Source organism: Fusarium proliferatum (genome assembly GCF_900067095.1).
Source record: "Fusarium proliferatum ET1 genome assembly, contig: FPRO_scaffold003, whole genome shotgun sequence".
Classification (NCBI taxonomy): domain Eukaryota; kingdom Fungi; phylum Ascomycota; class Sordariomycetes; order Hypocreales; family Nectriaceae; genus Fusarium; species Fusarium proliferatum.
Window position 1 is genome coordinate 1,062,963 of NW_022194792.1, and position 11,619 is coordinate 1,074,581.

The window sequence follows — 11,619 nt, forward strand, 5'->3', positions numbered from 1 at the left end:
TGGCATGAATGCTATGATAACGAGCAGCCCCCTCGCGTGGAGGTCCCTTGACTCGGTAACTGGGCCCCTGTGTTGCTTTACCATGATTTAGCCCCGTGATAAGATAAAATTGTCCTGAAAGATAAGCTCTGCTCACCCATATAAACCATCAAGTCGCAGGTCTTGTCCTTTGAGGACCAAATTACCTGAAATACATCCTGCGCAACTCACGATGCCTAACGCTCTTGGTGACAGTGGCAGCAAATTGCCGAGCTTTCTTTCTAACGGCAACTTTGTCAGCAATACTTCATTCTCAACCAAGGAAGGACATCATAACTCCAGTGGGAAAGAAACATCACAGCCAGCGGTTAAGGAAATTCCTAAACCCTGGGTCTCACAACGATGTACAGATCAGGCTCGTCCACTCAAGGTCATCTACATTGGTGCCGGGATCTCCGGCATCTGCGGTGCCATTGAGTTTAGAAAGCAAGTCCCTAATCTGGAGCTTGTCATCTACGAGAAGAACCCTGAGCTCGGCGGAACATGGTATGAGAACCGGTAAGTCCGTACAACTTGAGTGGCTAAGGTTGAAGTTGACATGATTGTCTTTAGATATCCTGGTTGTGCCTGTGGTGAGAATATACCACCAAGCGCTTGAGTGCATTATTGTATTGACCAACTTTAGATGTCCCCGCACACGCATACCAATTGACCTGCGAGTCTTCCCCGCGATGGTCTTCCTTTTTTGCCTCTGCACCCGAGATCCTTCAGTACTGGAAAGACGTGGCCACTAAATACGACATCAGGAAGCACATAAGATTCCAGCAGAAGTGTACTGGCGCTCGATGGAGCGAGACCACCAATAAGTGGTTTGTCCAGCTCAAAGACTTGACGACAGGTCTTGAGTATGAAGACTCCGCCGATGTGCTTGTTACAGGCGAAGGCGTCTTGAATGAGTGGAGATGGCCTGATATCAACGGCATCAAGTCTTTTCAGGGCCAGCTCCTTCATAGTGCAAACTGGGATTCCAACGTTGATCTCAAGGTAAGACGTCACGCTCAGACAGACTGTGGAAAACCATTCACTGACCATAAGCCATCGAGCAGGACAAGTCGATTGCTGTTATTGGAAACGGCAGTAGTGGACTCCAGATTGTTCCCGCAATACTACCTCACGTTAAGCACATGGATCACTACATACGCGGCAAATCCTGGATCGTCGGCCTCTTTGGAGATCCAGAGACGAGACAGCGTATCAAAGAAGCGGGCGGCAACTTCCAGTATTCCTCAGATGAGATCCAAAACTGGGAGACAAATCGAGAGGCATATCTGAGGTACAGACGTTCCATCGAGCACAACATCAACAAGAATTTCGGTGTTCTCTTCAGCGGGACCCCACAACAGACCAATCTTCGGCTTGTAGCTCAGGAGTCCATGACTCAAAGACTCAAAGAAAGACCTGACATCTATGAGCACCTTCAACCCGACTTCTCTCCTTATTGCAAGCGCATGTCACCTGGACCAGGCTACCTCGAGGCCCTGGCATCTCCTAAGGTTGACACCATCACCTCTGGCATCACAAAGATTGACGAGACAGGAATATTCACTGCAGATGGTCAACATCATCCAGTTGACGTAATTATCTGCGCGACCGGCTTCCAAACCTCACCCGCCAGCCGAAGCTTTCCCATTTATGGTGTTGGAGGAGTAAACTTACGTGAGCGCTTCCAAAAACGCCCAGAGACATACCTGAGCGTCTGCACAGATGGTTTCCCCAACTTCTTCCAATCAATGGGCCCAAATTCGATGCCAGGTGCAGGAAGTCTCTTGCTTGTGATCGAGAAGACAAATACCTACATTGCCAAGATCCTAGCTCGAATGGCATATGACAACATCGCGCGCATTGAGCCAAAGCGAAATATGGTTCAAGCGTTCACCGATTACTGCGATAACTTCTTCAAACAAACTGTCTTCGCAGAGGAGTGCAATTCTTGGTACAAGACATACGAGACTGGTGCTTCGCGTGAGGAGCAGAAGCGTGGACGGATCACGGCACTGTGGCCGGGCAGCAGTTTGCACTGCGTGCGGACTTTGAGTCGTCCTCGGTGGGAAGACTTTGAGTACAAGTATTGTGATGATAATGAGTTTGGGTGGTTTGGAAATGGATGGACATTGGCAGAGAAATTTGTTACCGATGACTTGGAGTCCTTGACGTGGTACCTAAATGACACCAATGTCATGGAGAAGATAGTGGCATAAGATACTTGGACGGGATGTATATTTATCAATAAAGGTTTAGCATGATCAGGAAGTTAAAGAAGCCCATCAACCGCCGGATTCATGCCTAAGAATGAGCTGTCTTAATTGACTTGGTCTAAGTTTAGAAGTGACTTATTATTAATTAAGTTACCTAAAGTTACAAAATAATTAAAAGTCTTAAAGATGCCTTAGGGCTAGGTTATAAATCTTGGAATAAAACAGTAAAAGCAATCTAAACGATGTGTAGTACTCTATATTAATGTGATCTGTTGCAACAAGGGATAAAACTATTCCTTTTTATCCTTTCTCCTCCTAGGGACCCGAGCCAACCAGTAGATAGCAACTGCAGCCGCACAGTTGAAGACAACATAAACCCAAAGCAGCCCAAAGTCTCTCCAGCGATTGTCGAAGTTAACGTTAATCCCCTTCAGAAAGGTATTGGTGTCTGCCATAGGACAGTATTGACACTGCGTTTTGCTGCCTGCCGTCTGACCAACAAGATACCCACCCATATTGGACATGTAATCCGATAAAAACTCCTCACACGTACCATTCGCGGGCTTGAACTCCAAGATCTCGTTGTCGGCACAAGTAACTGGCGCATTGGCAAGCGTTGTGCCGAGGAAACCTTCGACCACGTATGTGAAAGGATTGACGCGGTACATGAAGATCCAAAAGCCGGGCAGAGCATCAGGGCCAGCGAGGACACCGCAAAACGCGAACATCATAATGAAGAGCAAGTTCATGACACCACCTGCAGTATCAGCGGTGGGGAGTCCGGCGATGATCATGTGGGCGAAGGATGAAGCAAGTAGGAAGAACATCCAGACGTGAAGGAAGATGGTGATGCCACGAGAATGTACCTCATTCGTGTACTCAGCGTTACGGTAGAGACCGATGGGGAAGTACCAGCAGATGAAGGCAAAGATACCGATGAACTAGACGGGATGTTAGAACTGGCCTCAAAGAGGCAGGGCCAAGTAGCTTACCGAGTTCCAGACTATCTCGACAGTCAGATTGGCAAACATGAATGACTGCCAAGAGTATGTTTTCGCGGGCCGCTCGCGAGCTTCGTAAAGAGTCCTCTGCTCCACAAAGGCCGGCATCATTTGTTCAGCGACCTGCGAAAAGATGGTCAAGAAGATGAATACTCCGAACATCTGATTCTGGAGACCGCGCACTGTGTTTTCGCCATCCATAACCGAAAGGCCGATAAATAATGACTAGATAGAGGTCAGCATCTATAAAAGAATGAAGAGGAACGTGGGAGGACTTACTGCTCCGACTGTAAGAATAGCCTTGGAGTACATATAGCCTGGGCTTCTCCAGTACTGAATAAAAAGACGTTTAGTGACCTCCCATAGCTGCGTGGATAGAGGAGAAGCAAATTCGTTATACTCGGAGGGGTCAGCGCCGCCTGATGCAGGTGTCGGCGACGGGTGTGACGCCTTGAGAGACTGGAGCTCATTCTGCACCTCCCTGTACTCTGGAGACTGCCTCCATGCAGCAGGCCAGTCGATGTCAGTATGAGCACCCGGTGCCGCCCCAATGACCTCAAGCATATGCTCTGCTGGGTTGGCCTTGGGTGGCAGAGGCGGGCCCCCGTTGCGAGTGAAGTAGTCCATCAAGATCTGCGAATTCTGACCGATTTGACCAAAATATACAGTCTTTCCTCCCTTCGAGAGGAGAAGGAGTCGATCGAACCTTTGGAAAAGCATAGCAGAGGGCTGATGAATGGTGCACAATATCGCTTGGCCGCTCTTGGTCAATTGCTCCATCAAGTCGCAGATAGACCATGAGGTCTGACTGTCCAGTCCAGAAGTCGGCTCATCAAGAAATAGTAAAAGCTGGGGACGTGCGACAAGCTCAACCGCAATCGTAAGTCTCTTGCGCTGTTCAACATTGAGGCCTTCGCCTGGAACACCGATAATGGCATCTGCATAGGCGTCCATTCCGAGGAGCGAAAGAACAGTCTCGACATAGTCCAGTCGTTCTTCCTTGGAGTACTTGGCTGGCTGCCGAAGCATGGCACTAAATCGTAGCGCTTCTCGTACCGTTGAACTGGCCTGATGTAGATCCTGTTGAGTCACATAGCCCGTCTTCCTCTGGAAGGAAGAGTCACGAGAATGACCATTAACAAGCATATCACCGGAAACAACACCCATGGTCACTCGACTGGCTAGGACGTCGAGAAGGGTGGTTTTTCCAGCACCTGAGACACCCTGTGAATACGTTAGTAAAGTCTGAATGGTGAAAGTGAAGTACCAGGCTAGGGGAGGAAAGAAGACTCAGGACCTCGACCCTAAGGGATGAAAATAAATAGGTAAGTCTAGCCTAAGCTTAGGGGACTTTTGACATCCTATCAAGGCCCGATGTTTTCTTGCTCCCTAGGCCAGGGCTGTATAGAAGGTACTCACCATGAGAGCTGTCAAGGTTCCGGGTTTGACCCAGCCATCGACATGATCCAAAATCCTGCGCGTCTCGCTCTTGATCTTAACGTCGTAGCAGACATCCTTCCAATGGAAGACAGACGTTTGCTTCTCGACCTCGACCTTCTCACTTGAAGAACCAGACGCCTCTTGCTTTCCTGTAGGCGTAGGAAGACCCGACTCTTCATCGTTGGCCCGCTTGCCAGAGACCTTATGCATGGCCTCCCGGAGAAAGACCAAAACTTCGCCCTTTGAGCGCTCTGAAGCGACATACTCGGTAGTCCAGAGGTGAAGAGCCATAAACAAAACAGTCCAGGCGATGATAATACCGAAGTTCCTCCATCGGTGGCTGTTGACAAACCCAAATGAGGCTTTCAAGTAATCCTCCCCCTTGACAAACGGTTGACCGGGAACGGATCCGGGCACGTTGCAAACGTATTCGCCGTTGCCCAAGTTCTCGTAACCAGGACCATGCGGGACAAAATCGGAACACGGAAACTGTTGACCGACAAATTCGATCAAAAATACGGTCTCCAGTCCGTAATAAACAGGATTGACCCATCGGATCCAGCCGAGCCAGTTCTGCATGTAAGCTGGCGGGATCGCAAAACCGGAATACAAGACCAAGGCCAACAGAATGATGCAGGCGGGCGCCAACGCCTGCGCGATGGACTTGGTTGCAGAGCCAATCAACCGGAACATCATCGACATACAAAGAGTTATAGAGAATGATAGAAGAAGAAATGCGAAAAACGAGCCCGGTTCTCGGCGCAGGTTACACATGAAGTATAGCGTGCAATTGAGAAGGATCGAGTTGACGATTTTGTAGGGAAGATCGGTTGCCATCGCCGAAAGGGCCTCGGCACTCGGGTGATAGAAAGCGTACCGAGACTGTTTTTCGACGACTTTCCGCTTCGCATACAGAGTCATAATCTCGAGGATGCTCGCGAAAGCGTTGATTAGGACGATGAAAAATAGCAAAATGGTTCGACGGAAGAAGCTCGTGGTGTTGAAGGGGAGGTTATAGAAGATGCTCGAGATAATCAGACCCTCGAACAAGTTGCTGATAAGCATCGTGAGAGTGATGCTAGGGTCCCCGATCAACATAGCGAAGCCTCTCCAGAGGTTAATAGTATACTGCTGCAGATAGGAAAGGTTGAAGGGAGATCGTTCCCTCTGAGCTGCGGCTTGATCGAGCCTCCGTGATTCAGAGAATTTCTGAAGATCCGGTCCGTCAAATGGATGCTGTTCCATGTAGTAGTCTATCTCGTCGATAAGCCTCGATCGTTGCTGGCTTTGCTGCCACGCTCGCGCGAATTCGTCCGACGTTCGAGGTGGGTTTGCTCCCTGACGGACTATTCTCTCAACGGGGTTCGTCATTGAAGTGAGGAAATCGGCCGTCGTCTGTTGTTCGGGGCAAATGAAGCCGAGGTTCTCAAAGTAGGCTTGGGCCTCGTCTGTCTTTCCGAAAAAGATTTGACGGCCCTCGTACAGGACGATGACCTTGTCAAATAGCTAGAAACAAGTTAGCCACGCATGTCGATTGAAGAATGCGTGGAATACCTACATCATAGGCACTCTGGGGCGCTTGGTAGATTGCGACGCAAGATGCGATACCAAGAGTATCAGCTTGAGTACGCAAGACGCGACAGAACTCAACAGCGTTGGCGCTGTCGAGACCTCGTGTACTGTTGTCCCAGCACTGAAGAGGAGAGTATCCCAGGGCCGCCTCGGCGATTGTGACCCTCTTACGTTCGCCACCGCTGATACCACGGACATAGTCGTCACCGACTCGCGTATTCTTGGTATGTGAAATGCCAAACATTGCCATAATAACATCACGAAGATGCTCGGCATACTCTTGAGCGGTGACGCCGTGGGGCAGCTTGTCCTTTGGAGGACATCGGCATCGAGCAGCAAAGTAAAGCGTATCGCCGACAGTCAGATGAGGGAAATGGTGGTCGACTTCCGCAGTGTAGATGGCTTCACCTCGGTAGGCTTTCTTCATCTGCTCAGGCCGGATACCCTGGTAGTTTAAGATTGTATCGTTGCCAAAATGGAAGCCATGAGTCTCGCCTGCAATACTGCGAAGCAGGGTCGAGCAACCAGAGCCTGGAGGACCGAGAACACATAGCATCTCTCCAGACTCGACGTACCCATCAATATGACGGAGGATGTCAATGCGCTGGCCCTTGTCCCCAAATAGCTTTCTGGCGAAACTCGAAGCCTTGAGGACGATGTTGGTCAGAGTATTCTGAAAGTCTGTCGCCTGGCCAAAGCCGTACGCGTTGAGGTTCTTGAACGCGATACCGGCGGTGCGAGGAGTACTGCCATCAGCAGCTTCGGTTCGGGTCTTGAGATAAGCCTTTGCCCATTTCTTGGAGTTGAAATGGGGGCTTTGCGGATCAAGAGGACCGCCATCACTCAAGGGGAATAATGGCCCATGGCCTGATGCAGCAGATTGACTGGTGAATCTACGTGCCAAATCATGGATTTCCTCCTCATACTCAGGCTCATCAGATAGGTCGTTGTCCCGTGTTCTGTCGCCCAAAGTGCCAGAGGACATGGAAGGGGCGTTACTAGGGCGCGGATTGTTTGGGGAATTCATCTGGTCTTGGGTCAAGCAGTTTGGATGAACTTTTCGGAGGAAATCTTGGATAATAGTTAATTTGATAGTGACTGCAAACAGAATAATGGTGATAGGATCGCTGATGTCAAGTCAATGGCATGGTTTGTACTGGGTTGTCTTATAAGTCGCAGTAAGAGGCATATTAAAGACGTGGACTGAAACAGATTTTTACACCGAAGAGTCACTAGTTTCAACCTTAATCTTACGTAGCGACGGACACCCGCCGCTCAGACATACCGGCCTTGAAATTCCGTCATGATACATATCGACTTGAAGGCCGGACGGAGGGGAGGACCGAAATAGTGGGGCTTTGCGGTATCTCGGACTGTCCGAGCACCGGGTCACTTCCCCTTTTGTGAAAGATAGCGCCACAGACTCATCCCTATCTAACAGATCAATGAAGTAAATCTTGGCATCATCGTCGTTTAGGGTAACGTGTTGTAAATCTGTCACTTTGCCAAGCCCAAGCCTGGGAACGGGTTTCGCGGAATCCGTGATAGGTAGCTACGGACCGACTGTATGTAAGCCTCAGCTTCAGCTGACTTGTCCTAAGTTTATGAAATACCCCTAAGGCATCTCTAAGCTTTTAGTAGTTTTATACATTTAGGTCATTAATACTAAGTCGCTTTCAAACTTAGACTGACTCAATATGATTGTACAGTAGAAAGTACATCCGCTTAGGAGTTCGTTAAATTTCTCTCTCAGTTGAAGCGAGGGGAAATAGGCCTCCTAGTCAACGAATGTAGCTAATACACCCCTACCCACAAGACACTAGACACAAGATACCTTGGCCAACAAAGCCGTGACATTGGGATGGATCGGCCAGCATTCAACAGTACTTGTGTCCAGGCTTGTACATTTCGTGACATGAGACAAAAGGATTGGATTTCGCTGGGCTCTAATCGATTATTCTTTTCAGCACGCCCCTACCTGATGGTAGAAAATAGCTATAGAAAATGGGAAGTATTGCAGGTCATGGTAGTATTCTTAGGCATGGAGCTGGCGAATGATAGGCTATTCTAATAAGTCCTATGTCTACTAAGTATTTTTATGAAACTATGACTATACCTTCTAAGCTTTTCTGCATTCTTATGATCCCTATCCTAAGAGGTTGCGAACCTTTGATGCTCATCTCTACAGCCCCGAGGCTGGTCAAAACACAAAATAGGTACGGCAAATACAAGTGATATCCGTCGGAACAACAACCTCTGTCTGATTACCTCCAAAGTATTCTTCTATTGTGGTAGTCTTGTATTGGCTGTGAAGGTCCACAGCTATGATTGGTTGTTGTCCAGCATCATGAATATCTCTTGGTTTTGCTCAAACCAGTTCCCCAGCTCCATATTATGGTCAAGGCTTCCCGCCATCATATTCCCAGCTTGTCCTGTTGATAAGCCCCCGTAATTAATCTCATTTGAGAGCTGTGTGTCATCGCTAAAGCCCTGGATATTTGCGTGCATGTTCAGGTGGCTTGGCACGGGAACCCCCGCCTCGTAAAACAGCATCTCAAATGGTGTATCAGGTATGCGTCCTGACACCTGCACTGGATGATTATTGGATCTCGAGCCCACATACTTGCAGGCAACTTCATACATCAGCTTGAACAAATGAAGCTGCTTTCTGTACACATTTGGAAGATCTGGGGGTATCATGTCGACCGTTTTAACCACCGCTGCAAGAGGCTCCAAGTGAGTCGGGTCGCAAGTCTCGATGGCATGGCAAAACAAGACCATGAATGGCACCAGAGGTACCGCCATGAGTCCCCTGATCCTTCTTCAGCTTAAGCACTAACACCTGGGTTGGAGGTCTTACCAATGCATATAAAACTCAAAGACGATGGTTTCAACATTCTTGAGCATTGACAAACAAATCCTGTGTTGCTCAAGGCCATTCTTTGCTGCTTCCAGGCATTCGTCGCAAAATGCTGAGGATGTCAAAGACGCAGGTTTCACTGCTCTGAACACTAGACAGCGCATGGAATAATATGCGACCTGATCGGTCCGGCGGAAGATCTCGCTCTGGCTTTCGCCGATGCTTGCCCTAATTGACTCATACAAGTGTTCCTGCGAATGTATTAGATAAAATTTGCCTATTATTGTGTCGGTCTTGAGCTTACTTCTGCCAGACTCTTTGTTTGGAACAGCTGCTCCATCTCAGCCGCAAGTCTCCTCGCATTCGTCTCCCTCTGAATATCCGAATGGAGCAAAGACCCCGGACTGTAGAGTATATCATAAATTCTTCCTTGAAGGCTACAAAATCGTGCCCATTTCGCAATGATCGGAGTAGGTCCGTCTCCTCTATCGGCCTCTAAAGCATCAAAGTTAATGGTGATTTCTCCATCTCGGATCAAGACTGGCCGACTGAGTCTCAAAGCGAGCATCTTGTCGCAAAGATGGATGTAGAATATCAGTTTAGCCCGCCGTTGCTTTGCTTCTCTCGACTCTGGCGTTGGGAGATTTTCCCGGGTGAAACCTAGTGTCTGGCACATTTGTACTGCTGCAGCAAGAGTATTCCAGGACAAAGAAATCCGGCAATTCTCGAGATGGTAGGATGACTGGACTTGTGTTATTGGCACGTGCCTTCGAAGGGGCTTTCCTGCGGAGACACTTACAGCCATGAACAGGGCGAGTATGTAATCGGGTGTGCAGGGCATATTAAAAGGAAGGCTAGCCAGGATAGACTCCAGGTTCTGCCGGCAAACCGTCGCCTGAGATGCAAACTCATTCTTGAGAACTTGTTCAGTCTCGACGTTGTTGCATTCGTGCAATAGGCTCACCAAGCCAACATGCGTAACGATGAGATCAGCGAGGGTAGGCTTGCCAAAGTAGACTGTCATGAGATACTCGACAAATTGACTGATGCTGTGGAACTCTGCGCGCCAGAATAGCTGTAACCTGGGAGACTCTAAGACGATATCAGTCTATTTATAGGGACATGTGCCGTTCAGATTACCTCTTAGTCTCTGTACAGCCATCATGGCCAGGTTGACGGGAGGGAGCTGAAACCCATCATGTTCTTGAGGTGACAATATTCGTTGCGTATCAACAAGACGCGTCTCGTCAGCCGTAACCTCCTTGCCCGCCAAGATCTTGCGCAGCGCGTCTAGGTGACTCTTTATCTCTGGAAGCGTCTGCGACGGCTGATTGCTGTCAACGAATTGCTGCAAGAAATCTGTCGCAAATGTAGCCTGTGTCGTCAACGTGACATCGCCTTCGAACTCTGAGCCTTTCTCCGGGCCTGTTCCAACATGGCACGACGGGGAGCTCGCATGGGATATTGGGGTAACTTGTGAACTGATAGCAGTATGAGCAGCTGACGAGCCTCCTTGCAACTGCTGAGGAGAAGAAGTGATGTTGTCGACAGCGAGGCTTATGCGATCAAGCTTTTGCGAAATGGCATCCAATTTGGATTCACTATCCCTTATAAGCTTGTTTACTTGGTCAATTCTCTCGCCTCTACTCACTAGCCATCAGATACTGCGACCTGCTGGCGTTTTGCTCGAGGCTTGAAGCCAGTGGGGAATGAGCAACGAATATCCTTTCGTCGACATGGTCCACAAGGATCTCCACGGTCGCATTTGATCTATGGCGGGTCAGTGAAGGTGCTGCTGAGATTTACGTGTTTACCTACCTACCTTTCTTTGTCTACATTGGTCACACTGGCAATTGTCAGTTGCCATCCAAAATTACAGCACAGCAGCTTACAGAGAGCTTATGCTCGGGAACTCGACGCGTCCCCGAGACGGCGTTGTCTTCTCCATCGCTTTCGTTTGGGTCCAGATTCATCGTTGGCATTAGGCTCAATTGACTTGTCAAAATATTTGGCAAATTTTAGAACACTCGGATTCGTCAGAGACTCACGGATATTGGCCTACAAACCGCCAAGGCCAAACCTCATCCTTGATGATGGCATGAGTCTCTTTCGGGTAAAGGCTCGGTTTCTCGGAGCCCCGAAAGACCGTAGAGACTGAGGGACGCGATTGGTTTGCAGGTTCGAGTAGACCAGCTACCCTGGAGGTAGAAGAAGTCAAGCAAGCAATTACCATCACAATCAATAGGGCTCAGGTATATAGCTTGATACTATATGCCTATGAATATTACCTCCTTTCTTCGTAGAGGTTGAAGCTTTTTTCCTTTTTTTTAAAGACAGTTTCCGGATGCATTCGTAATCATACTGTACCAATTCCCAAGCTTGGGAGAAACGATTTAGCTGCGTGTTTGGAGCATAAACGTCAGAGCTGGTCAAAAGATCTGATTTGTGGAAACAGCAGTCTGAGTCTAACCGGATCTGGAGTAGACTATGACTATCTTGACGTCACCCTTTT

General features: G+C 48.7%; 3 protein-coding genes across 3 annotated transcripts; 1 reads left to right on the top strand and 2 right to left on the bottom strand.

Moving 5' to 3' along the window:
• Positions 1-211: 211 nt before the first annotated feature.
• On the top strand, positions 212-2,237 carry FPRO_06776 (monooxygenase family protein; the record flags this gene model as incomplete). The annotated part of the gene is made up of 4 exons (XM_031228274.1): positions 212-537; positions 592-611; positions 665-1,023; positions 1,086-2,237. The coding sequence occupies 4 exons, from the start codon at positions 212-214 to the stop codon at positions 2,235-2,237; spliced, it is 1,857 nt and encodes a 618-aa protein (XP_031078626.1).
• Positions 2,238-2,524: 287 nt separating this feature from the next.
• Positions 2,525-7,232, bottom strand: FPRO_06775 (putative ABC1 transport protein; the record flags this gene model as incomplete). The annotated part of the gene is made up of 5 exons (XM_031228275.1): positions 2,525-3,175; positions 3,227-3,460; positions 3,515-4,459; positions 4,655-6,181; positions 6,234-7,232. The coding sequence occupies 5 exons, from the start codon at positions 7,230-7,232 to the stop codon at positions 2,525-2,527; spliced, it is 4,356 nt and encodes a 1,451-aa protein (XP_031078627.1).
• Positions 7,233-9,103: 1,871 nt separating this feature from the next.
• FPRO_06774 (uncharacterized protein) lies at positions 9,104-11,080 on the bottom strand (the record flags this gene model as incomplete). Its single annotated transcript, XM_031228276.1, has 7 exons — positions 9,104-9,358; positions 9,412-9,849; positions 9,907-10,199; positions 10,248-10,708; positions 10,759-10,877; positions 10,930-10,953; positions 11,000-11,080. The coding sequence occupies 7 exons, from the start codon at positions 11,078-11,080 to the stop codon at positions 9,104-9,106; spliced, it is 1,671 nt and encodes a 556-aa protein (XP_031078628.1).
• Between the last annotated feature and the right edge of the window lie 539 nt (positions 11,081-11,619).